The following is a 25,474-nucleotide window of genomic DNA, read 5'->3' on the forward strand; positions in this document are numbered from 1 at the left end:
CAGAGACTCAAAAGAGTCAGAGGAGACAGCTACACAGGAGAAACAGCTGGGGAGATGAAAGGCTGAGTCCATTAAGCCAGTGGGGTCATGAGCATGGGCATCTTTCATCAATGCCCCTGAGGGAAGCGTAGCTGCAGAAATTTAAGAATAGAACAAGTTAAGCTATCATCTCATCCTATGTGATATTTCTGAGTCCATGCAAAGAAGTCACATAAAAGATATGACCTACTTTCTCATTCCCCGAAGGAGTACAGATGGAACTTGGATATGAGATTCACTCAGACATGACTGCAACTCAGATTGATAAGACATTGTGTTCTCAGGCACACCCTTCCATTCTCTCTGAGAAGTTTCCCGGCCCCTCACCTGTCTTGGTGGCAGGCCTATGTTGGGGGGCTGTGTGTGGGGCAGGAAAGGGAAAGGTGGGCAGAGGGGGTGCCTGAAGGGAAGGACAGAGGGAGCAGACCGATGCAATTTCTACACTTGAAATCAAAGACCAAGAGCACGAGGACAATGATGGGAAGACAGGGATAAACAGCAGTAGGTGTAAACATGATTCAAAGTGTTCGGCTGACAGTGACAACACATGAGCCAAAGGGGTGTGGTGGCTGCTGGGAACAGGCATGGGGATCAGGAAGAGAGTACAGAGACTGCTTTGGCTCTTCTGTAGTTAAGACACTCTGAGGGCATTACTAACTAGGTGCTCAGGATGGTAGCCCGGATGGTGGTGGTGGTGAATTAGGCTACATGAAGTCGGTGGAAGGCCCTAGAGAAGAAGAGCAGTCTTTGGGGGAGATGAAATGGTTAACAGCCAAGATATGAAGAGCTTCTCTAGGAAAGAGGGATTGACCCCAGCTGATGATCCAGATGGACAGATGGGAACTACAAAAGATTTGGTGCAATATAAGAAGAACCTTTTATTGGTCCTGAGATGGGAGAGGCCATGCAAGGGGTTAGCACATTTTGAGCAGAGGTTGGCTAACCATTTGGCAAGAGGCTGTGGGAGAAAGTGAAGGATGGGTGGGAGTATATAAGGCAGCATTTCACATCTTTGATGCCTTAAGAATTCATATGATGAAGCCTGAGAAAAAAAAGGATAAACAGGAATTCTACTCTCTATTTTATATTTGGGAAGATTAAGATCATATGCCAGGGAAGGATCAAGTCATGGAAAGGCCAAAGGCTCTAGTCAGAATAGTAAAATGAACCCACATTTTCTGGCACCACTAGAACTATTAAAGGGTGTGGATTTGATTATCCCTGGATCATATCTGTGTGTATGATATTTTTAGGGAATCCAAGTTGGCTCTGGGAAAAAACATAAGGGCAAGGCCAGCCGGAGGTCATTTTCCCCAACCTTCTTCTGAGTAGGAACTGGGATTGTTCTAGAAAACATGGACCTGCCTTTTCTCTTCAGAAGACTTGACCATCTCAGTCATGATCAAGAAGGAGGGAATCATGTGTCTGAATTCTAGGAATATTGGAACAGAGATTCTACAGTGCAGGGGCAAGAGAAATGAAGGCCAAGGAAAGAGGAATTAATCAAGGAGGATCTCGGAATCTAAATGAGAAGTCTTGATGTGACATTCTGAATGTGAGCAATGGGGACCAGCACTAAAAGACAGCAGAAGAATTTCTGGGATAAACAGTATTCTGTTACAGACAAGGAGCAATCCCATTGGGAGCAAAGAGCAATTAATTCTCTAGTCCTTAACCATATATAAAATGCTCTCACATGCATTATCTCACAATACGTGTATTCTCATTGGCCCTGGGAGAGGACTGGGGAGACAATATGTGGGGGTTCTATGGTCCTTCTAGGGACTATGGAGCACTCCATACCTGCTTCTGGTCAATGCTATTTCCACAAGGCAGATACTCAGAGGGAGACCAAGCAGGTCCATCCATTAATCAACAGAGGGGCAGCAGGAGGGGACATGGCACTCAGGCATCAGGACTCCCAGGGAAAGTTAGTCAGCTGCCTCTCCCTCTGAGAGGCATGGCAGGGCGGGGTGCTCTGGGAATCTAAATTTAATTCCACCGGCTTTTCATCTATATAGATTTCGATCTGGGGACATGGTGAACAGGAAGAGCAACGATTGGCTTAATAAAATTCCAACTCTGTCTGACCTAGGACAAAGTGTGCTTTTCTGGGCTGGGAAAGTCCTTGGTCTAAGGAAGTCTCTCAAGAATGTTGCCTCATCCTCAATTACCAGCCAATTGGCCCAGGATGTGTCTTCAAATTACGAGTTGTGTGCTTCGACAGTCAAGCTCAGTGTAGCCCCCATGATTTTGTTGTATCTGACGCCCTGGTTTTATCAGCTTTCTGATCAGTTCAGAGAACTGTATGTCTTTGGGTTGATCTATGCTCTGTTACGAGACTGAGCTGGGAACTTGGGATATTGGGAGGTTCTCGAGCATGGACGGTCAATTCTGAATATGCCAGGGCCAGGTCTCAAAGACTTGTTGGGGGCTCTAAGTCTGTGGCCGAGCTTCCACACTTGTCCCAGTGTGCTTAGTCCTGGGGATAATCCCCAACCTGCAGAGCAGGCATTCCATAGTGGGAGTAGTTTCCATTCTAGCCTTACTTCCTTCTGCTTCAGGTGAGCTCAGCATTCCTTCCTTTATAAGATGGGCCCCTAGCTTCCCTGGTACAGATTTATGGAGCCTCCTAAGGCTTTCTCCCATAAGATGGTCTCCTTTCAAGATCCTAAACTTCATCTCTGGGTCTTTCCACTGTTTCTAGTGAAACAGGGGTTTCTTCTAAAACTTCTTCTGATTGTTAAATCATCTCCGGGTCTATCCAAGTGTGAGGGTAAAAAAGATTCCCTCCTCCTCTCTCTATTATCTATCACACTTCAGTTTCCCTGTAAGGTAGATAATGTCCTTATTTTATAGATGAGGAAACTTAGGCTCAGAGAGGGTAAATGGTCTGCCTAGGGTTGCACAGCTACAAATTTGCCGTCAGGAGTGGGATCCGGGCTGGATGACGCCATACCTCAAAGTAAGACAACCTGTACCTCCGTTTTCTACATGCTTATCTGTGGCTTCCTCCTTTCTGGCCTCTACTCTGCTCTAGCACTGCTAGTGAGTGACTTCTGGAGGCTGCCTTCTTTGCTATCTGTCCTGAATAAGCTACCCCTAGCTCTGCACCTCTCCCTTTCTCCTCTGCTGGCTGCCAGCTTTGAAGATCTTACCCCGCCTCCCCATTGTTTGTGATTCTCCTTTACGCCTCCAAGGTTTCAGCTCTCCTCACTCCCCTGAAATTTCCTTCTCCCACGTTCTTGGTGGAGTCCCGCAGGGCTGGGTGGCTTGTCATTGCATGATTTTCTTTAATTCTTTTCTCAGTACCGTCCCTCAAAAAGCTCTCAAAACCTCGCCACACCTGCCCTTGTCCCTGCTGTGGCCTGACTGTGGCAGCCTCATCTCTGTGATCAGTTCTGGAGGTGTGTGTGTAGGTACACTGGCTCTCTGTTATCCCTCACTGATAGGGATACCTCTCAAGTGCAGGGGACCATGTGGAAGGCTGGGGAAAGATGGGGTGCTGGAAGAGCACTCAAAGATATGGAAGACTTTGTCTTGCTTTTAAAAACTTACAGTGCGTCTACAGCCATGCCACCCTGAACGTGCCCGATCTCGTCCGATCTCAGAAGCTAAGCAGGGTCAGGCCTGGTTAGTATATGGATGGGAGACCACCTGGGAATACCAGGTGCTGTAGGTGTTAAAAAAAAAAAACTTACAGAGCAATTGAGGAACTGGCAAACACACACACACACATGTGTACACATATAAAAATGAGCCGATTGATATATAAGAATGCACTTGAATCTGGCACAACTGAGCTTAGAAAAAGAAACCAATAGAACAACTGATTGGTGTTAATCAAGGAAAACTCCCTGGGGGAGACAGCCTGTTCACTGCCTGAGATGTAGAGCAGAGATGTAGGTATTTGCCCTCAATGCCTGACAGACCAAAACCAGATTCTGGCCCGAATGCTCAGGAATTGAAACTTTAGGTGCCCCAGAGCTAGATTATAACCTAGGTAAGAGTTTGGAGACAGTTGCCCAGGCAACTGGAAGGCCTTTCAGAGAATAGAAGAGTAGAAGTTTGCTTGGAGAGGAACAGATTAAAAGGGAAGAGGGCCGAATAGTCTCAGCAAGCATGGGAGTAAAAAAGTCAAGGTGTAAGGCTTGGTGAGAGGGTGATCATGAAAGACGTAAGTGATGCAGGTAGTGGAACAGGCCGATGACAAGAGAATGCGCATGGGAGGAAGACAGGCATGCACTCGGAGTTCGACAAGCCTGGCTTGTCAGTTACCACCTGGGGGAAACTGGGCACCTATTTATAAACCTTAGATGGCTTTCTTTTTTTAAATGGGGTTAATAACTACCACTTTGTTAACTTTTTGTGATGTTTAAATGACTTTTAGCTCCTTGAACATGGTTGTTGCCTATAGATAATACCTCTCGCTCTTTTATTTTGCATGCATTTTGCCTTTATTTTATAAATTCAGAGTACACAAATAAGCCAAGAATAAGAGTATGTGGTTAACACCTTTCTCCCACTTTAATCTCACCACACACCCTGCATGTCCTGGGGACAGCACAGGATGTGACCAGCTTGGTTTTTCCAGGCCTATTAGGTTGCCTCAAAAGTAACTAGTGGAATGAGAATAGAAGTTTGATTCAGGAATTAGAGGATTCCCAAGCATTGATTGTGTGATTTGAAGACATTTTTTGACTACCTTTGGTCTGCCATCTCACTTCTTTGATAGGCAGGTTAGAGGATCTGAGTTCCTGCAGATGGGAATTTTCTGTGATTCTCTGTGTACCTATTTATGGCGACCAGTTCCAGTTGCCTGTCTTTGAGCCTCTTCTCCAGTTCAGGAGGAAGAACACTTGACTTGAAAGCAGAAAACTCAGGTTTTAGTCCCAGACGAGTACTTTCCTAGCTGAAGTATCTAAGCAAGTCGTTTAATCTCTCTGATCCTCAGTTTTCTGTTTTATAAAATAGGTTGAAAACAGCTTGACTGCTTAGTTCTCAGGGCTCTTGTCAGGATAGTGTTTGCGCATGTTTTTGGTGAGATGAACTATGCAAATGTATGCCTTCTTGTTCCTTCTCGTTCCTGTGTCTCTTCCTCTTCGTGGTAGTAACTAGAGTAAGTCTTGCAGCTCTGCAAATTGTCTATTTATTACTTGACCATCCACCTCTTTGATTTTTCTCTTGATCAATTTTTTAGTTTGAGGATGGGAGCACAAATCACTGCAAAGATCTGTTGTTGGTTGGCAGAGGTGAGAGAATGAACACACACACACACACACACACACACACACACACACACACACAAGCACACCTGTCCAAAAAGCTAGAAGGAATCAATTGGAAATGGAAAGAGTGATATTTCTCATGAGGGTGTATGCTGATCTAGAAGATGATTTGGCAATAGTCATTACCACACCAAGACCATCCCAGATCCTATTGTTCCTAGTCAGAAACAAGATCTGAATTACTCATTCCCTATAGAGATGGTTGGTTTAGCAGCCCAAGGATGTTGGTGTTAAGACAGTTTCAGACAACAATGCCATGGAGATGGTAGGGAAGGAGAGGAGTGGTGGAGAAGTGAGGAGCACTTTCTGAAAGAGGGTGTAGGGCAAAAACTGAGAGAAGAAGAGGGACAAGTCTCAGTGGTTGGAGAGGGCTAACGCTTATCTGTCTTGGTTCAGAAGCCGGGCGACGGGAACAGATGGTCGCCACAGACTTTCCTTCTCCCGCATATTTTGTATTCCACAGTGGAGACCGCCCACACAGGACTATGATTTACAACTTAAAGATGCTTGGAGCTAGCTGAAGTCAGCTCTGGCTTCTCCTCATTGAGTCTTCAATTCTGTGTTTATATGCAAGTGTGGGGAGTGTGCCAGGCTTCTAAGAAGTCTCAGAATAAACATCTCAATGCCACAACTTCACATTAAGATTGATCAAGCGCTATTCTCCAGGAAGGCTCCTGGGGTTTCCTGGCCTTCCACATTACATGCTGTGTGATTTTGCACCTGAATGGAAGCATAATCTACCCATGAACTCTGCACCTCCAATCTCCCCTCTAAGAGCAAATCAAAGAAACATTTTCCAAGTACTTGCATGTGTCTGGAGCCAAGGATTCAAAAGGATAACATGGACCTTCTGCCTTTGAGCTCTCTGCAGTGGGACAGCTTCTTATGCTGTTTGGCTTTACACAGAGTGGGAAGCACACCCAGAATTTAGTTGCTGTACTGTCATATGCAACATGCTAGTTTGGATTTTGCACACTGTAGCTCAGCATCCATGGTTTAAATCCTAGCCACACCACTCACCATCTAGGCAAAAATGAGCAGGCTATTTGAACTCCTTGTGTCAGTTTCCTCATTTAAAAAATGGGTAGTACATGGTCAGTTTTTGATATGTTAGCTATTATTATTATTATTTTACTATTACTATTACTATTACTATTGCTATTACTATTACTATTACTATTACTATTACTATTACTATTGCCATTACTCTTGTCTTAGCTTCTCAGATCAGGCTTTCCAGGCTTCCTCCCAAATCTACATTCATCTCTCTTAATTGTCTAGTATGAGTCTTGAACCACCTGTCAAGTCCTACCTTCACCCCTTTGCTTTACAAAATGTATGAAATAGCTTCCATCTGTTCATCCCAATTCTCTATGAGCTTTTTCAACTGGCATTTGCATGCTTCTGTTTGCACCTGTTTTCTGTTGCTGGTGTCTCCGTCTTCTGCCCTGGTCTATCTTAGAGGAAAAGGAGGAACTGGAAAACTTAGAAAAGAACATGTCTTTCTCTTCTGGTCCTTCCAGATCACTTATCAATCTATCCTGTTTGAGAACAGCTTCTCCTCCTCTAATAGTAATGCAGAGCATTTATAAGCTAACATTTAATAAAAATAACTTCTTTTGGTTGTTCATGTATTAAAGCTCTGACTTCATGTCAGGAGGTAAAACTTGATGAGCTCTGGAGTTTGGAGGGCTGATCTCAGAAATGGGCTAAGAGCTCCTGAGAGTCAAGCTTGGGGACCTGCACCTGCCATGCCTGAGGAGAGAGAGTCTTAGTAGCTTACAAGGGCAAGGCAAGAATGGAAACTTGCATATCTTTGTGACAAGTGGTTATGAAATCGTATCAAGAAGCACCAGGTGATAGATGTGGGGTCCTACTTTCCCAAAGTTGCAAGCACTTGAAGAGAGATTTTGTCTGATAATATGATTACCACACTAACGATTTTGTATGCACAGCAATTTTAGAACCATCCTGGCAGCAAGGTGTGTAGTGTTTATTGTATTGTTGAGGCTCATGAAAATCTTGTATGCCTGCAGGCAAGCCAAACCTGCACCCGCTGACTTGGGGACCAAGCCCAATTCCTCCCTTTATATAAGGGGAAGTCTCTGTGCTTGGGGTAGAGGAGTGTTAGCTCCTTTCTTTCTCTACTTTGCTCCTATTCTTTCTAAGTCAACATGAGTCGACACTTTAGTTCCAGGTCTGGGTACCGGAGTGGAGGAGGCTTCAGCTCTGGATCTGCTGGGGTGGTCAGCTTACAGCGCAGGACTACTGGTAGCAGTGTGCGCCGTAGCGGAGGAGGTGGTGGGAGATTTTCAGGTGGAGGATGTGGTAGGGGTGCTGGTGGTGGCTTTGGAAGTCGGAGTCTTGTCAACCTTGGTGGCAGTAAAAGCATTTCCATCAGTGTGGCTAGAGGAGGTGGACAGAGTGGTTTTGGTGGTGGTTATTACGCCGGTGGCTTCGGGGGTGGTAGTTTCGGTGGTGGTGGCTTTGGGGGTGGTGGTTTTGGTGGTGGAGGCTTTGGGGGTGGTTTTGGCAGTGGTGGTTTGGGTGGTGGCTTTGGAAGTAAAGGTGGTTTTGGTGGAGGTGGTTTTGGGGGTGGTTTTGGGCCTGTTTGCCCCCCTGGTGGCATACAGGAAGTCACCATCAACCAGAGCCTTCTGCAACCCCTTAATGTGGAGATTGACCCTGAGATCCAAAAAATAAAGTCTCAAGAAAGGGAGCAGATCAAATCACTCAACAACCAATTTGCCTCCTTCATTGACAAGGTGAGTTTATCTACTCAGTGCGCCGGGAGAGTTTCCCCTGGTCCACTTGAGATTGACACAACCAAGACATTTTGAGTTTGTGTCTCAACTTTTGGTGTTCAGATGATTAAAAGGGGATTTTGTGGAATTGTCTTATACAAGATATGTTAAAAGTATGTTTGTAAGTGATGCTAATGACTGAAATTTCTTGAGCAAAGAGGTCTGTAGTCTATAAAAATGCGCTAATTTGACATCACCTTGATGTGTTTTTCTGCTAAGCATTTTATTTTATTATTAGTTTAAAACCTTGATGTGTTTTTTTTTTTTAATTCAGCTCTTGAGCTGAATTAGGACTCACATATGTTGAATGAACATATCAGAAATGAGGCTAACTCAACCTTCTAGGGTGCAAATGAGAGCCCTGGGAAGGTCTTTCTAACTGTAAAAAGGGAGTTGAGTGCAAACAGACTACAATGGATGTTGTAGTGGAAAGTATGCAGTCAGTGCCAAACATCTTTTGCCTGCCCTCTGAGAATTTTACATTGTTACCAGATCAGTGTTGAAATTTTTTTATACTTGGATTGCGAAGTATCAGCTCTAGAAAAATATGTAAACCATTTTTTACTTTTTGCTTAATCATAAATCATGTCAACTTGAGTTATTCACAATAGATTTGGAATTCAATTTTGGATTTCCCCAATATACTTTTGAACTGTGTGTATGCTTGCAGAATGCAAACTAATTTTTATGGTAATCTACCTAAAAAAAAAAAAAGGAAAACAAATCTCTTAAGTGTCATGTATCTTTTTCAAAGTGTAATTGCGCTAATTTTTTTTGTGTGCTTTGCTATTTAGTTATTGTGTAGCTACCCTCCTAAATTTCTAACTGAAATAGTACTACAATTGCCATTCACAGGGAAAGTAAAACTTTACTGAATTAACAGTGAGTTGTTTTTGTTTTGAAGATGATGTTAACTTGATTGTCTTCTTCCTATTTTTCTGTTTGTTATGGCAAGAAAAACAGGAATCGAACTTCTTTTCGAAGTGAGATAGGGGCCTTGCAGTGTGGTAACCCTGGTGCTCAGTGGACGAAGAACTGCACTTCTGCACCAGTGAATGATGAGTCTCATGTTTTTAGGTGAGGTTCCTGGAGCAGCAGAACCAGGTGCTGCAAACAAAATGGGAGCTGCTGCAGCAGATGGACACCTCCACCAGGACCCACAACTTAGACTCCTACTTTGAGTCATACATCAACAGTCTTAGAAAGAGATTGGACCAACTGAAAGGTGACCAATCTCGGATGGATTCGGAATTGAAGAACATGCAAGACTTGGTGGAAGATTACCGAAACAAGTAAGGAAAACGGGCTGGGCAATTCCCAACTTTTGTTCTAAAATATTTCCAGAAAGTGGCAAGCAAAGACTATAAACAATGTGTAACAATGGTTTGTCTTAGGTTATAGGCAAATGAATCTGGCATTTTCAGAAATCTTCATCTTAGAAGCTGGAAACAGTTTAATGGTTTTATTGCTTAGAAGAAAGGGGCGGTCAAGGTGTCCTAGGCTAGTAGTAGAAAAGCAATGACAGGCCATGCCAATTTTAGTCTAGAAAGCGGAACTTCAGGCCTCACCTTCTCTGAATTCACTTCTGATTTCTTTTCAGGTATGAGGAAGAGATCAACAAGCGGACAAAGGCAGAGAATGAATTCGTGACCATCAAGAAGGTGAGTAAATTCTGTAGGTTGGACCTGAAATAAATAATAACAGAGGATCTCCAATCACTAAGCAGAAATAAGTCATGATGTGGAGAACCAGGGCCTGTGAATAGCTGAAGTAGTTTTTTCCCTACATTATTATGGACCTGGACTTATCTAGGCACTCTGCTTCTCCAGATTCCTTAGCATTTCATGCAGTAAGCAGGAGGCAAATTCTCAGCAAGTCAGGCAAGCTTCTTTGTGATTTTGATCCCAGGGGTGGGGTGATCCATCTGTAGTATAAAGGTGTGGAGTAGATCCCAGACAGTTTTTTACTTGGAAAATCCCCTCACAGCTGTTGAGAGGGACTTGTCCTGGAAAGACTATGACTTCATGATGTCTCTTATTACCCTAGGATGTGGATGCTGCTTATATGACCAAGGTGGACCTTCAAGCCAAAGTGGACAATTTGCTTCAGGAAATTGATTTTCTCACAACACTCTACCAAGCGGTAAGTTCTTTAATTTCATCCACTTTTACCAAATGGAGAACTTTAAAGCCTGAATCCACCACTATCTAGAGGAATAGAGATAGACCTTCCATCGCCTGACTCTCCCTGCCGCTCCTGTCTAAGGCGTTTTTATTTAATGTTTTATTTATTTTATTTTATTTTATTTTTTTTAAAGTGTGGCTGAAGTAATTTGTCTTGCAGGAGCTGTCTCAGATGCAGACTCATATCAGTGAAACCAATGTCGTCCTGTCCATGGACAACAACCGCAACCTGGACCTGGACAGCATCATTGCTGAGGTCAAGGCCCAGTACGAGGAGATCGCCCAGAAGAGCAAGGCCGAGGCTGAGGCCCTGTACCAGACCAAGGTGAATGGGCTGTTTGTCTGGCCACGTTTCCTAAAACGTCTTGTCTTTCTATTCTGTGTTTTTTTTTCTAATATTTGTGTGCATGAGCCACAGTGTACTCTGCCATATCTAAATGACTTGATCCACCATCTTTAGTATGAAGAGCTCCAAGTCACTGCTGGCGAACATGGGGATAATTTGAAAACTTCAAAGATGGAGATTTCTGAGCTGAATCGGATTATCCAGAGACTTAGATCTGAAATCGACAGTGTCAAGAAACAGGTATTTGCTTCCTCTTTCTACTGCTTAGCTCTATGGGATGGGAAAGAAGGGACCCACAGGTAATTAATTGGAGGACATTTTTCTACTTTTGAATATTATAGTCCATACCATGGTTATCTTATTATCTCTAGTTCTTTTGGTGACTATATTGGTTTCCAGAATTCAGCCATCATGCTGGGTTCTCTTTAAGGAAACTTGTAAAAATGACCTTGTAAAGAAATAGAAGAGAGATGGTCATAAGTGATCTAGCCTATGACCCAAAGTGAGACTTAAGATGTGGTGAGTGAGAGGAAATGCAGTCAGGAAGTTTCAGTGTAGGCCTTTAGAAAAACGTCAAGGAGTGGAGGAGACTTGACTCATGGCCAAGAGAGGCTGCTGCATCACCTTCAAGAGATTTTGAGGAAGACAATATGGTGATATATTATCCGGAGTCAGGTGAATGCATGAGATGACTTAAGCTCTCTTGGTGGAGTACTGGCCTCACTGGGGTGGAGAGATCAATTTGAAATAAGAAGGTCAAGGTGGGATTAGATAATAAGAGAATATGTGATGTGCTGGATTCTCCTTTCTCAGATTGCTGGGCTGCAGCAGTCCATCAATGATGCTGAGCAGCGTGGTGAGAAGGCCCTCAAAGATGCCCGGGGCAAGCTGAATGAGCTGGAGGACGCCCTGCAGAAAGCCAAGGAGGACCTGGCCCGCCTGCTGCGTGACTACCAGGAGCTGATGAACACCAAGCTGGCCCTGGATATGGAGATTGCCACCTACCGGACCCTCCTGGAAGGAGAGGAGTGCAGGTGAGAAAGGGACCCTGGGCTCTTTGTCCACTTCTTATGTGCTTCTTTCCATTGCGAGCTGACTGCTGTTGAAGGTACAGAGATGTGTGACTGCTGCTTATCCTGTGTATGGGGAAAGGAAAGCTACATGGTACAGGAGGAAAGACTTCGCTTCACTTTGGAAGCTAGAGCCCCCACTTTTCTTTATTATGGGCTATAGTGTCTCTATGAAGTGCTTTGAGATGGAGCAATTTATTCTTTATCTAGGCTGGCTCAGATGTCTTCTGGCCTAAAGTCAATGCTTTTAGAGGTAACCCACATTAGCTGCAAGACTCTTGTCTAATTTATACAGAGGCTTCCTGATCGTGAGAAAAAATGACAGAGATTTGGGAAGTCAGAAGGGACTGGTTTAGGTTTCAGATCAAGGAGGAGCTGCAGACAAGGAGCCATGGGATGGCTGAGAGAGCCTGGGGAGTTGGTTCGTGAGGCTGGAGAGTGATGATGGATTGGCTTTTTCTTCTTCTACAGGATGTCTGGAGAGTATGCTCCCAACGTGAGTGTATGTAAGTACAAGCCTATTTCTCAGGGGCCTGTGCAGGTTTTGCTGGGTTGGAAAGGGAGCTGTGGTTGAAGATAACGGAGCGTCCTTGTCCCTTTGCAGCTGTGAGCACCAGCCACACGAGCATCAGTGGAGGTGGCAGCCGAGGTTTTGGCTCAGGCGGTGGTAGCTACGGCTCAGGAGGCGGCAGCTACGGCTCAGGCGGTGGTAGCTACGGCTCAGGAGGCGGCAGCTACGGCTCAGGAGGTGGCGGCGGCGGCGGCAGCGCGGGACACAGGAGTGGCTCTGCAGGGGGCGGCGGCAGCTCCGGCGGCAGGGGTTCTGGCGGCGGCGCGAGTTCCGGAGGCAGCTTTGGTGGCTCCTCGGGAGGCTGGGGCTCCAGCTCTGGGGGCACCAAGACCTCTGGTGGCAGTTCCAGCGTGAAGTTTATTTCCACCAGCTATTCCCGAGGCTCCAGATAAAGAGGTGCTCTGTATCCTGTTAGCGCTTCCTCTCCATTTCTACCAAATATGTTTGGCAAGACCAAGGTCAATTGCCCCAGCCTTACTGAAGAAAAAAGCTGCCATTACTTATATTGGTTCCTCTTATCTCCCCAGCTCTTTCTTTTCTGTTTTGCTTCCCAAAGTAGTTTTTAAATCATTGGTCCCCTGCTATGACCCTGCTTTGTGCTTTGCCTCAGAAACAGTTCAGCCATCACCACTACACACATTACATTTCAAAGCATCTCCTAAGTCAGCCAGAAGAGGGCTGGTTAGACCCAGGTCTTCTTTCATGCACGGAGTGCACATGCTCTGGACAGCTCCTTAATATTCTGTGTCTTGCAACCAGCTCTGTGCTGTTTTGGTTTTGTACAAATGGTGTAAGCAAGTTCATTGTCTTTTGTGGAGAGGTCTTAAATTTCCATTTCCTTGTTTTTCTGCAATAAACTGCATTTGAAATTCTCTATGAGTCTCAAACTCCTTTGTACATGGCATTGTCTATCCTGGATGGGTGCTTTGTGGGAGGGAAAGAAGACCCTAGAGCCACAAGGCATATGGGGGAGTTGAGACACGGTATATGAAATTCTTATTCTTGTTCTTTCTATCCACCATAATGCTGTCCAGACTCTCATATCGGTCCAGACAGGAAGCAGCTCTGGTGAAGGGGTGACTGGGGAAGAGGGATAGAATATGCCAAGTTGTACTTACATAATACTCTGGTCGATCTATGCTCTCTGTTCCCTCAGCTCTGGTTGACAATGGAGCTAGGAATATTTTTCTCAATTGGAAGCTAAAAAAACTGACCCTCAGAGAAGCTGACTGACTTTTTCATGGTCATAGAACCACTAGGAAGCTGATGTTCATTTGTTCCTTAGAGCAAGTATCTACTGAGTGGCCTGGAGACCAAGAAGCAGTGCTACAACAGCCAGGTCATCATCCTCATCATCACCACCACCATTATCATTAAAATTAGCACTTACCAGATGCTTATGATGTGCTAATCATCTTATATAATTTTTGTAATAATTCCCACGGGGAAGGCATTATTATCCTCATTTTAGAGAAAATGAAACTGAGGCCAGAGAGGTCTGTAACTTGTATATTATCACAGAGCTAGTAAACGGAGGTAGTAAGATCCAAAGTCAGGTATATCCGAATCCAAATATCCATGCTTCTGGCCACTGTGCTATCCCATTGTACTACTTCTCAAGTAGAGGCTACATGTCCACAAATGAACTTCTTAGATTAAGCAGAGCCTTGGATAGTGGCCTGAAAAATAGGAGAAATGGATATCTAGCACTCCATTACAACTTTCCATTCTTGAACTCCCAGGGCCAAAGTCCGTATTCTGACTGTAGTAGCTGCCCCCGTGTTACCCACACCCCTCTCATCACTGGCCATTCCACGTGAACAATTACTTTTCCATGCAATACTTTCTTCTCTTCTCACTGCCAAACTTCTTCCCACGTACTTGATCCACAGTTTAATCTACTGTGGTTTAAGGAATTGGCAAAGGAAAATAATCCACAACTTAGAGGATCTGTGGATCCTTTGACAAATAACTTGACCATTCAGTTTTCTTGAGGGCGAAATGGGGATAAGAATATTTATCTTTAGCTAGCAAGAAGATAAAAATAAATAATACGAGAATGTTTTGTGAACTATAAATGTGTTATGCAGAAGTAGTTAAGTGAAACTAAAAGGGAGTAACAAAGAAGCAGAAAGCAGTGGCTGGCTTTCAGGGCTGCCAAGGAGGGAAGTAACTTGACATGGTCCCTGTGGCCCAGGGCCAACTCTGTCGGGACATGAAATTGATTTTCTTAATGTACTCAAGTTGAATCTGCTCTGGAAGACAGATATTTGTGAACCAAAAACATAAGAAATAAATGTGTTAAATAGAATGTTCATGTGTTTTCTGGTGGGGAAACCTGTACTTGCAGAGACTGAAATGTCATCCTGTTGTCAAGGTATCTGAGAAACTGAATTAGTCAAAAAAGGCAGATTTAGAAGGGTGGGAGTTGGGTGACCTTGAGGGGGGAGATGGTTTACCTGCTCTGTGGGAGAGCTGACCTCTGGGGCTGCCAGATACAGCACCTGGGACAGTATTGAACGAAGAGTGATGTATTCTAGTACTTCGACATACATTTTCTAAGTTCTTTCTTATAGTACAACGTTCTTTACTGCCACATTTCAGTATTGGGAAAGCTGTTCATCTTGTTTGGATTTGGGTTTTCTTGGTAAGGTCAGACAGGAAACAGAGAACAGTAGAATTTAAAGTGAAACTTATCAAAACTTATAAGGTCATAAGGACTAAATGAAAGCACTGTGTAAGTCATATATAACTTAAATTGAATAAATTCAAATGAGTTAGTATTAGAAAGACAGTAAAGGGAAAATCTGGATTCGGTTCAGTTCAACAAATATTTCCTGCACACATACCATGTGTCAGAGATGAGGCCAAACACTGAGGTACTATGATGAGTATGACATGGATTTATTCTCAAAGAGTTTAGAGATTAGGATGATGGGGAGTATGTAAACACATTGTTATAAGGCGCATGACCCACACAATGATAAAAATACATATGAGGCATAGAAATGATACATATATATATGAGGGTTATTAAAACTGATGCTTGGCAGGGTTTTAGGGGATAAATAAGAGTTTTACAGGCAGACAAGGGCATTACAGGTAGAAAGAATAATATGGATAAAGACTTGGATGAGTGAAATTCACAAAGCATTTGATTATCTGAAGGAACGTGAAGTTAGTGACAAGAAATAAGAGTAAAGAGTTAGTCGGATCCAATCAAGAAGTGCCTTGTAGTATACTACTCAGTGGAGTCTGGACTGTAGTTTGTGAGTCAGAAGTCCTCATATGAGGTTTGGGGACCTATTGGCTTATTATAACCTCAACTTGCTGTATACTGGGCCAATGGGAGACAGAAGGGTTGCCTTACAGTTAGTGGAATAAGAATCGAGCATGCACCACAATTCATCTTGTACTTGAGTATCTCCTAAGAAATCCGGCCTGCTTGTGGGACATATACTTATGGAAATACCATTTTTTAAGGTATTTTATGGCTGAAACAATTGTGATAGGTGAGGAAGAGCCAGTAAAGGGATTTAATAAGAGAGTGACATGGTCAGATTGATCTTTTAGAGGGCTCATTCAGGCCAGATTGGAGGGGCCCATGTTGGAGTTAGGAAGATTTGTTAAGGGATTATTACAAAAATTCAGGTAAAAGATAATCAAAGCTTGCACTTTAGTTCAAGTCCTTAGTGGTGGTAGTGGCCAGAAATGAGGCTGAGGATATACATTCTAGAGGTAGTTAGGAGTCAAATCATCAGGAGTTGGTGATGGATTGAATGCTGAATTCTGCTGTTTTCCTAGGGGCACTAAGTGATTGTCTTGATCTTGGAATTATGAAAGAGGAGGCAATTAGTGTGGGGGAGGGGAGAAAGTGGAAAGTTTGTTTTTTTCTAGAGTGGAGGTGGGGGTGGTGGTGGGGGTGGGGGGGTGGTAAGTAAAGGAAAGAGTCAAGGGCGGCTCCATGTTCCTGGCTTGGGTAATAACAGAGAATACAGCAAGAGGGCTTGCGGAGAGGGAGAGAAATGATGAGTTAGTTCTTTTGAGGTTCCTGTGCTCTATCCATGTAACTATTGGGGCTAGAGGTATAAAGTGAAGAGTCACCAAAATTTGAAAGTTAGAGTAAGCCAACAGATTACTCAGGAAGAAGAGGCTGAGAGGGGATTGCAGAGAATTTCCAGTGGGAAAGTCAGAAATACATGGAGCAGCTTGCTCCAATAAAAAAAATTTGGAAGACATGAGGCCAGTGATAATTCTTCAGAGACCATTCAACCAAGATACTGAGATCCCCCCAGATCTGGTGATGACCTCTCAAAATCTTAGACTCCAGTATTTCACCCTGGGCTGTCTGATGTAGATGTGAGGCTTGGTGCTTATCCAAGTAATAATATTCAGAAGGAGGGAAATCCACAAGTACAACTGTGAGATAAGAATTCCCCTATCCTCCTCCACTGAGATCCCTATCTCTGTGGCAGCCATGCTTTCTTGGTATCTATGCATGTGTAAGCAAAACTGTACATATATATTTGTTCTCCTTTCTCAGATGTCCTGCCACCCTGGCCTTCCCACCTTAGAAGACTTGACTATTTCTTCTCCATTGGGATTTGAATTGCATGTTCTTCAGCAGATACGCCTTTTGGAATCTGGCTGTGGTTTCTGCTTGTATGCCACAGCCTATGACTAAATCTCAGTCTTTTTAAACCTTAAAATACCTGCACACACCTTTTCTCCCTGGGTCTAAATCCTTGTGTATCCCTCTTCGAGTCTCAGCTGGAAGGACAGAAGTTGTCCCTAAATTCATTGGCTAACAGAGACTTGGGGCTCTCTTTGGGCCTTTCTTCTCTGAATGGTTGCAGTGTTAGTTTGGTGGCCAGTCTTCCTTCCATAACTGGCCAACGTTTTTTTCCATAGCTGTATGGCTCTACGCAGCCACCTCTCGAATAGAGCTCTGGGATTGATCTAACTCTAGAGAAGAACAAACTTTCCACTTTCTCCCCTCCCCCACACTAATTGTCTCCTCTTTCATAATTCCAAGATCAAGACAATCACTTAGTGCCCCTAGGAAAACAGCAGAATTCAGCAACTCTTTTTGCAACCCTTGCTTCTTAGATCCTCATTCAGTTTAGTTTAATACCACCACTCCACTCCTTCCCTTGGGGAAGGGTTTTCATTAGTCTCAGAGGCTGTTCACTAGCTCATAGGAGAGAGAATTCCAAAAGGCAGTTTTGAACAGGACCCTATGGTTTTGCAGGAAATTTTAGAAACTAAATCCCCAGGACAGACTTGACTGGAATGGGGACCTTCTTTTTGTCTTCGGAGGGACTATGAGGAAGTCTCATATAACTTCCTGGTTCTATCAAAAATATGTGTATAAATCTTAACAAAGAGTTTATGGTCATTAATGAAGGTTTCTTTTGAAAAAGAATATTCTTTCTTTAGGTCAGTAATTGTAAAGGTATGAGTCTCATTGAATTTTGTTTAATAATAAAAATTGAAGTAATAATATCTTTTTACTTTCAAGAAAAAAAAACAGATGATGTCCCTTATAATCACTTATGATTGAAAAATGTCAACACAATGCCTTAACTGCAATATTAAGGAGACACAAAAGGGAAAAAACTGGTAATAACATTATACAGATTTCACTTTGTCAGCTCTCAGGCAGGACTGTATTAGAAGACATAATGAAGCATCGGTTATTTGCACAGACAGGAGGAATTACCATGAGTTTAATTAGCTACAAAAGCAGGCTGATGCAGGTATGCTGTATTGGCAACTTAAATACAATGAGAAACTTTGCCTTTGACAACACAATGTTCCAAAAAGATAAAAATCCTTGTAAGCTTTCTAATGAAAAGAAGTATAGCCTTCTCTTGATGTTCACAGTAGTTGCATTTCTCAACAACTCTGTATGTCTGAAAACTGAGCAAAAATACTTGTGTGTGTATCTAATATGAAATTGGGTTCTGGATTGAACCATTATAAATGATGGAGGTTTCAAAAGTTGTGCAGGAGGTTGAGCAAAATCTGGATCCTGCTTACCAAATATCAGTAAATGCCACTGCCTGCCCCACCCCACCATGTCACAGAGACAAGCAAGAAATGTCTCCATAGAATTCCAAAAGATCCCTTTGGCAGTACTGATGCTTCGGGATATTTTGTGGCTGGGGAGACTATGAGGCACATATTTTCAGGTGTATGCTTTTCTGTGCGTGCGTACACATGTGCATATGTGTGTGCTGAGATGGAGAGGCTGTGGAAAGGCCATATCTCCATCTGAGAAAATATTATGCAGACTCCTGAATAGCATAACTATTTCCATTAGTGTCTGTTTCATATTTCATTAAATAAATTTACGAGAGAGAGAGAGAGAGAGAGAGAGAGAGAGAGAGAGAGAGAGAGAGAGAGAGAAGAAGAAGAAGAAGAAGAAGAAGAAGAAGAAGAAGAAGAAGAAGAAGAAGAAGAAGAAGAAGAAGAAGAAGAAGCAGCAGCAGCAGCAGCAGCAAGAGCAGAATCCCAAGACTACTCTGCCTAAGGACCAAACAAAGACAGAGAAATCAGTAAAGAGTGTAGAAGAGTAGTCACAAAGGATGGGAGAAGAGAGAGCATGATGTCATGGAAACCAAGAGGGAAGCACATCTGGAAAGCAGCTGGGAAAAGAAGTCAATTGTGTGCAGAAGTTTCCTGTAGGAGCTACATAGAGAAGAGCCTAGATATATGGTCAGGAATTTTAGCAGGTGGAAGAGATGTAGTGGGTACTATAGGCACCCTTCTTTGTGAAGAGAGTGTGGCTAATAGACTGATTACAATTGGAGGCCAAAGATGTGGTCTATAAAGTTGCTTCCTGGAGCTGCAGTTGGCTGGAGTCTTGTGCCAGACAAAAAGGAGGATAAAGATGCCCAAGAGACATTTGAGTGGTGCCGGAAGTTTTCAGTTGTTCGTTGGAGGTATGGATACCTAAGATGTCTTAAGATGCGTTGTGTCACTGTGTTTGCCTCTCCCATTTCTGCTGGAGGGAACGTGGCACTCTTTGCCAATCCATTATCAGAAAAATGGCACAGTCTTAGTCAACTTGTGACCTTCCTAGGTTCATGTAGGGTTATTCCCACCACTCCCTGATGCCTGCGCACAGTTTCCAATCTGTTAACGGGCCCTGTTAGTTGAGCCTAGACAGTATGTAGTGTCCTCTGCTGGTACAAAGGCTCCTTTACACACAACAATGCAACTGGTCACCGCAAGGGTGTAGGGGCTCCCAGGGGTGGTGAAGATGATGTAATATGGATATTTTAGAAAACTTTTTGAGAATACATTTTTAAAAAGACTTTTTCTTGGTTCTGTTGGTCATAGAGACATAGAGAAGCAGCTAAATCTTCTTGGTCTCTGACCGTGGAAGAGAGAGCTCCCCTCCTGGGTGTTGATCTCAATCCTGAGCATTAGGAAAGTTCTGAGTAACCCACTGAAAAGCTAGTGTGAACTCAGGGGCAAGAACTGGGACAGAGAAGAGTCTTAGGAGGAGATCAAAGATGACTGAGGGTGGATGTGGCAGTCATGTTCATTGCAGATGGACTACACCATTGTTGTAGGAAGAAGGTTAGGCCTGTTCTTGCTTGGCAGTGATGAGGGTCACTCTGAAGAACTTTCATTCAGGTCCAGTGTCTGGCAGTGGTAGGGGCTGCCCTGTGAGATGATGTGTGAGTCTCCATTGGAGACATGCAAGTAGACTGGTCTTTCCTGAGGCAAGGGTGATTCAGAAGACACTTGAATACTGGATGGAACCACTTCCAACTTGAGACCCTATGGCTGCCTCTTTTCCTATAATCTTCCCAAATCCTCCCTATTCTTCTTTCTCTCTTTTCCTGTCCCAAGTCTCAGATTCAACTTCCAGAATATTTTGACTAGTTATTTAAAAGTTTAAAAGTGTGGTCTTGGTTTGAGTTGATTTGATAGGTTATTTGGAGACCATTTTTGTCTGTTCAGTTAAGAAAATGCCAGAATTCAGTCCTTGAGCATGAGTTGTTAGTGGCAAGGTGTGCATGAGACAAAGACTGATGTGAGGCCCTCTTGCCCCACCTCCAGATCTAGGTCTTTAATTAATTAAAATTACTTGGAAGGTGAGAATGAGTATGGGGAGGGGCAGGTCCCTAGCTTAGCTTTCTGGAGCCAACAGCTTATACATTCCTACTCTCCACATTCCTACTTTATATGCAATGAGCAGTCGATTAGTCCTTTTTGTTATCAGCCTTAAGTTTCTACTGTGGTCAGCACAGTTGATTTCCTTTTGCCCTACATCCAGTGGAGCTAGAAGAACATTCTGGGCAAGTGGAGAACATATTGCACTATCCCTGTGTCTCTGAAGGAAGCATGAGATGGTTCTGCAATTGAAACCATCCCTTGCCAATAGGTTAATATTTGAGAGTCTTCAATTATACCATGCTAACAGCTAGGGTGTGCTTGGGATCCAGGGGAAAAGCCCTGTTTTTGGCTCTTTTCTCTTCAGTAATTTTCTTTCTTGGTTCGATAATACATCAACAAGGTTTCCATGGTGAGAACGTCAGGCTATGAGGCAAAGTGGTGTAGCAAGAGCCTCATGCCACCTCATTGGCACATGTGACCTGCCATGTGCCAGCATGGACCAGGGGAAGAAATGCAGCCTATCCCATGGCAGAACAATCATCAGCGCGAGGTTACTGAAAGTCTGATGGAGCAAGAGTTGGTTTTATCTTGTTTCTGGACCTAACCTATTAACTCCTTCTCTAGCCACCCACTGGTGTGTGACTAGGAAGAAATAGTGTGACACTAACAGGCCAGAGAAAGTGTTGCAGTGTAAGATTTAGAAGCCTGTAAAAGGCACAGCTCCTGTTTACCTCCCCTCTTCCATCACTGTGGGTACTTGGGTGTTACTGTGGTATTTATTAAGCCCCTGTGGTTGGTCCGCCTGAAGCCTTTTCTGGCTCTGAAATTCCGTGCTGTCGGGGCAGTGTGGTTTGGTGGCAGAGCTGCCGGGCTGGGTTCCTGCTCTTTTCATCCTTCAGTCGCGAGACCTTGACAAATCACTGAACTTAGCCTCTTTATCTTAAAAATGAAGGTGTTAGTCAGGGTGGTGTCTAGCATGTTTCTGAGCTGTAATTTTAGTACAGATACCGGAATGGGGTGGAGAGCCTTTCAGAGGGGCAGATCACTCATTAAATCTCAGTGTTGACATCAGCCCATGTCAGTTCCCAAGAGCCAATTGTTACATTTTTAGGATTTTTGCAAGTCAGTTATTAGATATGGCATAAATTTAGAATAAAATGCATCGTATTAAAAACAATGGTGACAAATACGCAGAACACATCATGCCCTGTGCTCTGTGCTCTTGTGATTTCTATCTCCCATAACTTGGGTGGAACTGCTTTGCTGTGTGATGGTGTGCGACAGTGCGTCTCCTCTCGACTCTGCATTCAGTGACATCGTGTGAGTGGAAGTGGGTCTCACAAAGAAAACATAGAGCCCAAAGACATAGGTCAGATCCTAGGTCGGCCTCGTACTCAGCTGTTGATCTTAGGTGGGTCTCTCACTCTCTTAGAGGCCCAGTTTGCTCATGTGTGAAATTGACATAGTAACATCTGCCCAACTTATTTCAGAAGGAGATGGTCAAAATGAAATGACATCTGCGATGGTGATCTGAAGTGTGACATGAAGGGAGCCCTCATTACCACCATCGTTCTTCCTTGAGAAGGTACTGGAGTGTGGGGCAGGGCCAATGAGCTGAGGCACAGGTGGGGTCCTCCTTTTAAAAGAGTCCTCTTTTTAACAGAAATACTCATTCATGGGGGGAAGGCTCATATACTAGAACCATTACCACAAGCTTTGCAATGAGTAGCTGGTTACTATCTGAGTAAGGCTGAGTGGACCTTCCTCTGGAACCTGGGATGAAGAAGCGACCAGAGCTCTAGGGAGTAGGGAGACGGAGAAGTGGACTTATGAGCCTTGGGTAGGAGTGCGCAGTCAGGTGGCAGCCTAGGAGCTGACGTCATCTTTATTCTATTACCACAGTGTTGGAATCTCTAAACATTTTCTGCAACTGGGACAATGGGAAAGCAGACAAGTGTGCTTTCTGCTGGAAGTTGTGCTAAGTGCTGCATGTATGATTTCATTTATTTTCCTGTCAACTCTCTGAAGTGAATACCACTATTCTAGTCACTTCACAGATAAAGAAATAGAGGCCACAGAAAGGTAGGTTACTCTTCTAAGGTCGAGAAGCTAAGCGGTGAGCCGGGATTCCACCCAGGTGTGGGACACAAATCCACATCCTTAACCAGCACACAGCACAGCCTTTGTTTATTACAAGGCACCCAGCAAGGGTATTTTATCATTATAACTATTCTCCTCCTAAACAGAGAATCCCTCAGGATCTTTTCTTTCGGGATATTGTAGTCGCTTTTCGTGTTGGGACAAAGGGCAAGGGAAAGGCCGGATAGACAGGAAGAAGCCCCAAAGACTCAGTATTTGCGCCTGCGGTCTCTGTCACTGAGGCAGCTCAGCCTTGGACTTAGCTTCAGAAGCTTCCTTCTCACAACTTTCCTCTCAAGGGTGCTCTCAGGGGAGGACATGGAGCCCTACCCTCTTGGTCCGTGGATGGGCCCCTGGTCTGCCCTGGCACAGGGGCGGGGGGCACTTCCCCCAATGTCAGGAAGAGACTCCAGTGCTGCTGCTAAGACGCTGATGAGGAAACCTGGCCTGGCATCTCCCAGCCTCATCACAAAGATAACCTGATTCCTTCCCCCTCCACGGGCAGCACTGTTCCTTCCCCAGATCTCAGGGGAAGCAGGGGAGACTGCTCACCCCTGGCAGATGGTTGTCCGAGTTTTAGAGCAATGGCAAAGTGCACTTTTCCAAGATCATCTAAGCAGCCAGCCTCCTCTGGTGTGATGTTCCCAATTTGCTATCTGGGAAGAAGTTGTCTCTAGAAGGATAGGACACCAGGCCCTCACCAGGGTTTGGGAGGGGAACTGGCATTGTAGGACCTCCTGCAGAAACATGGATAGGAGGAGGCAGCATAATTCTGGGGATCCAGCTGAGCTCAAGCTCCCAGCTGCTAATCTGAGAAGAAGGAAAGTGGAGGTGGAAAATAACAGGAGGCGGGTGGCTGGTGAGTAGAGATCAAACCTCATGGGTGTGGGAGCTGTGGAAATACTGTGCAGACAGCCTGGCCCTTCTTTCGACAGCGCCGAGATGAGTAGCAGGACAAGCTCCTCACTCCCTCTGCTTTTTCACTCTGCTCTGCTCTTCTCAGGGGCTTTCACCTAGTTCAGTGTCTGCCTCTGGATAGCTCTCCAGTCCCCCCAGGACACTCTCTAGCTCCCAGCCTTCTCGCAACTGCTGAGACCGCCTCTCTCCCCAGAAGTTAGTGACTCATGTACAGTGTGGGTGGCGACTTTTCAACTGATACCTTTGATTTTTTTACTACTCACTTCCCACTGCCCTTGGAACAGACTCCCGGTATGGGGCAGGGTGGCTGCCTCTCTTGCTACTGTTCCTGTCAAGGTGCACTTGGGCTCAGTCCTGAGCACTGCTGTGCCGGCACCTCTGTGCCAAGGCCCTCGGCACCTCCCTGCTGTCTCCCGCATTGTGTCCACTGCCAGCTGAATTCACATCTTGCATGGAGGGGAAGAATGCCAAGATTCATCTTGTCTTTTCTAGTTTGTGACATACAGATGTCCTGAGACATTGGAGGAGGCAGGGGACTACCCCTCTTTCTCACACTCAATCTAATAATCTATCATACTCCTGCTGGGCCCACACCCACAGTAGCCTCCCCTCCTCTGTGCTCCCCGCCCACCATCTCCACCCTCTTGGGCGTGAGCAGAAACCTGGAGCATCCTGCAAAGGCCTCTTCCTGTGAGCTCCCTTGTATGGCCAAAAAACAGTGGCCAGAGATACAGAGTCAGCAATCATATTCGTGGCAACGTGGTAAGCCGTTCTGGGAGTCCGGTGGCAAGAAATAGCAAGAAGCGAGATCATTTAGGACAGGGCTGTGTAAACCTATGAGGGTCTTGGGCCCCAGTGAGAATACAGAAGAGCTTTACTCTCTCTCCTCAGAGAAACTGCACAACTCCTGTGCAAGCATCCAATTTTGTAAGAACTGCCCGGAACCCAGCCAGGGGCTCTCCATGGACTCCTGTTTAAGAGACCATCTTGGCAGTGTGTGAGCTGAGACCCACAGACATGGCTTGCCCACTTGAGAAAGTGGAGTACTAGGTCAGATAAATAAGAAGAAACAAAGGCATGGATGTGATAGAGTGAGGGAGCACAGAGTTAGAGGGGAGCGGGCACTCCGTGGGGTTGATCAGCAAAAGCTTCCTAGCAAAGGGGAATTCTGAGCGGGAGAGATTTGGAGAAATGACGAGAGACAGGATGTATGGAAATGAGAAGGAGGGGTGAAGGGGAGGCGGCGGGGGGGGGGGGTGATCGGTCCAAAACATTGGCCCTCAAGAGTTGCTAAGAATTTCTGCAGCCAACAAAACAACAGACGTCCTGAACACAAGCCCTGGTCACAATAGCAAACCCTTTGATGTCTTCATTTCCTCATCTGTAATAATTCTCACCTCACGAGTTTGTCAGTAGATTAAAAATGAGACCAGAAATATATACTAAAAAAAAAAAAAAAACCCAAACACCTAGTGAAGGACAAAGTGCTGTGCAAATGAGAGATATTCGAGGTCCTGCCAAGGAGGCCAAACAAGTGTACAAACTATTCCAGGGTCAGTAACTCCAGATGCTGTGTTCACTGCCCAAGTGGGAGGGGGTCCTGAGGGAGACCTGCTTGGTCAAACCTGATACTCCTTTCTGCTGGCTATGAATGGCAGACTTGTGCCTGGATAGTATCTACAAAACAGGGCGATGGAGAATGTCAACCATGAACTTTCCTAGACAACCCTAGCACAACCTCCCCTTTGTAAAATTCTCTCACTATCACTTTTCTCTTTCTTATCAGGGAAACAATTGTTTCTGCTTAATAGTGAATGGAGTGGAGTTAAACCTACAGAGAAAAGAGCAGGCACCATTCTGGCCGTCTAGGGACTTCCAATGTGTGGACGTATGGGTCTCTAGAGGACAGGCCCTGACCAGAGGGTGTGGCTGTGTGGGGTCCGCCTTGACAGATGGAGGCACGGGAAGCCCTCAGCATATTAT

At 44.6% G+C, this 25,474-nt stretch overlaps 1 protein-coding gene and 1 pseudogene across 1 annotated transcript; both read left to right on the forward strand.

Annotated features, from left to right (window-relative positions):
* Positions 1-3,602: 3,602 nt before the first annotated feature.
* Positions 3,603-3,721, forward strand: LOC118614352 (annotated as a pseudogene).
* A 3,724-nt stretch (positions 3,722-7,445) lies between these two features.
* KRT1 (keratin 1) lies at positions 7,446-12,693 on the forward strand. The gene is made up of 9 exons (XM_016142581.2): positions 7,446-8,092; positions 9,209-9,423; positions 9,732-9,792; positions 10,178-10,273; positions 10,475-10,639; positions 10,775-10,900; positions 11,474-11,694; positions 12,202-12,236; positions 12,335-12,693. Exons 1-9 carry the CDS (start codon positions 7,502-7,504, stop codon positions 12,691-12,693), a joined length of 1,869 nt encoding a protein of 622 aa, XP_015998067.2. The 5' UTR covers positions 7,446-7,501.
* The last annotated feature ends 12,781 nt before the right edge of the window (positions 12,694-25,474 follow it).

The sequence above is a fragment of the Rousettus aegyptiacus genome, unplaced genomic scaffold (genome assembly GCF_014176215.1).
Source record: "Rousettus aegyptiacus isolate mRouAeg1 unplaced genomic scaffold, mRouAeg1.p scaffold_m13_p_2, whole genome shotgun sequence".
Lineage (NCBI taxonomy): Eukaryota > Metazoa > Chordata > Mammalia > Chiroptera > Pteropodidae > Rousettus > Rousettus aegyptiacus.

Coding starts and splice junctions, on each gene's coding strand:
- KRT1 (XM_016142581.2), top strand. CDS start 7,502: ATGAGTCGACACTTTAGTTCCAGGTCTGGGTACCGGAGTGGAGGAGGC. Junction 9,424..9,731: donor GTGGAAGATTACCGAAACAA/GTAAGGAAAACG, acceptor ATTTCTTTTCAG/GTATGAGGAAGAGATCAACA. Junction 9,793..10,177: donor AATTCGTGACCATCAAGAAG/GTGAGTAAATTC, acceptor TTATTACCCTAG/GATGTGGATGCTGCTTATAT.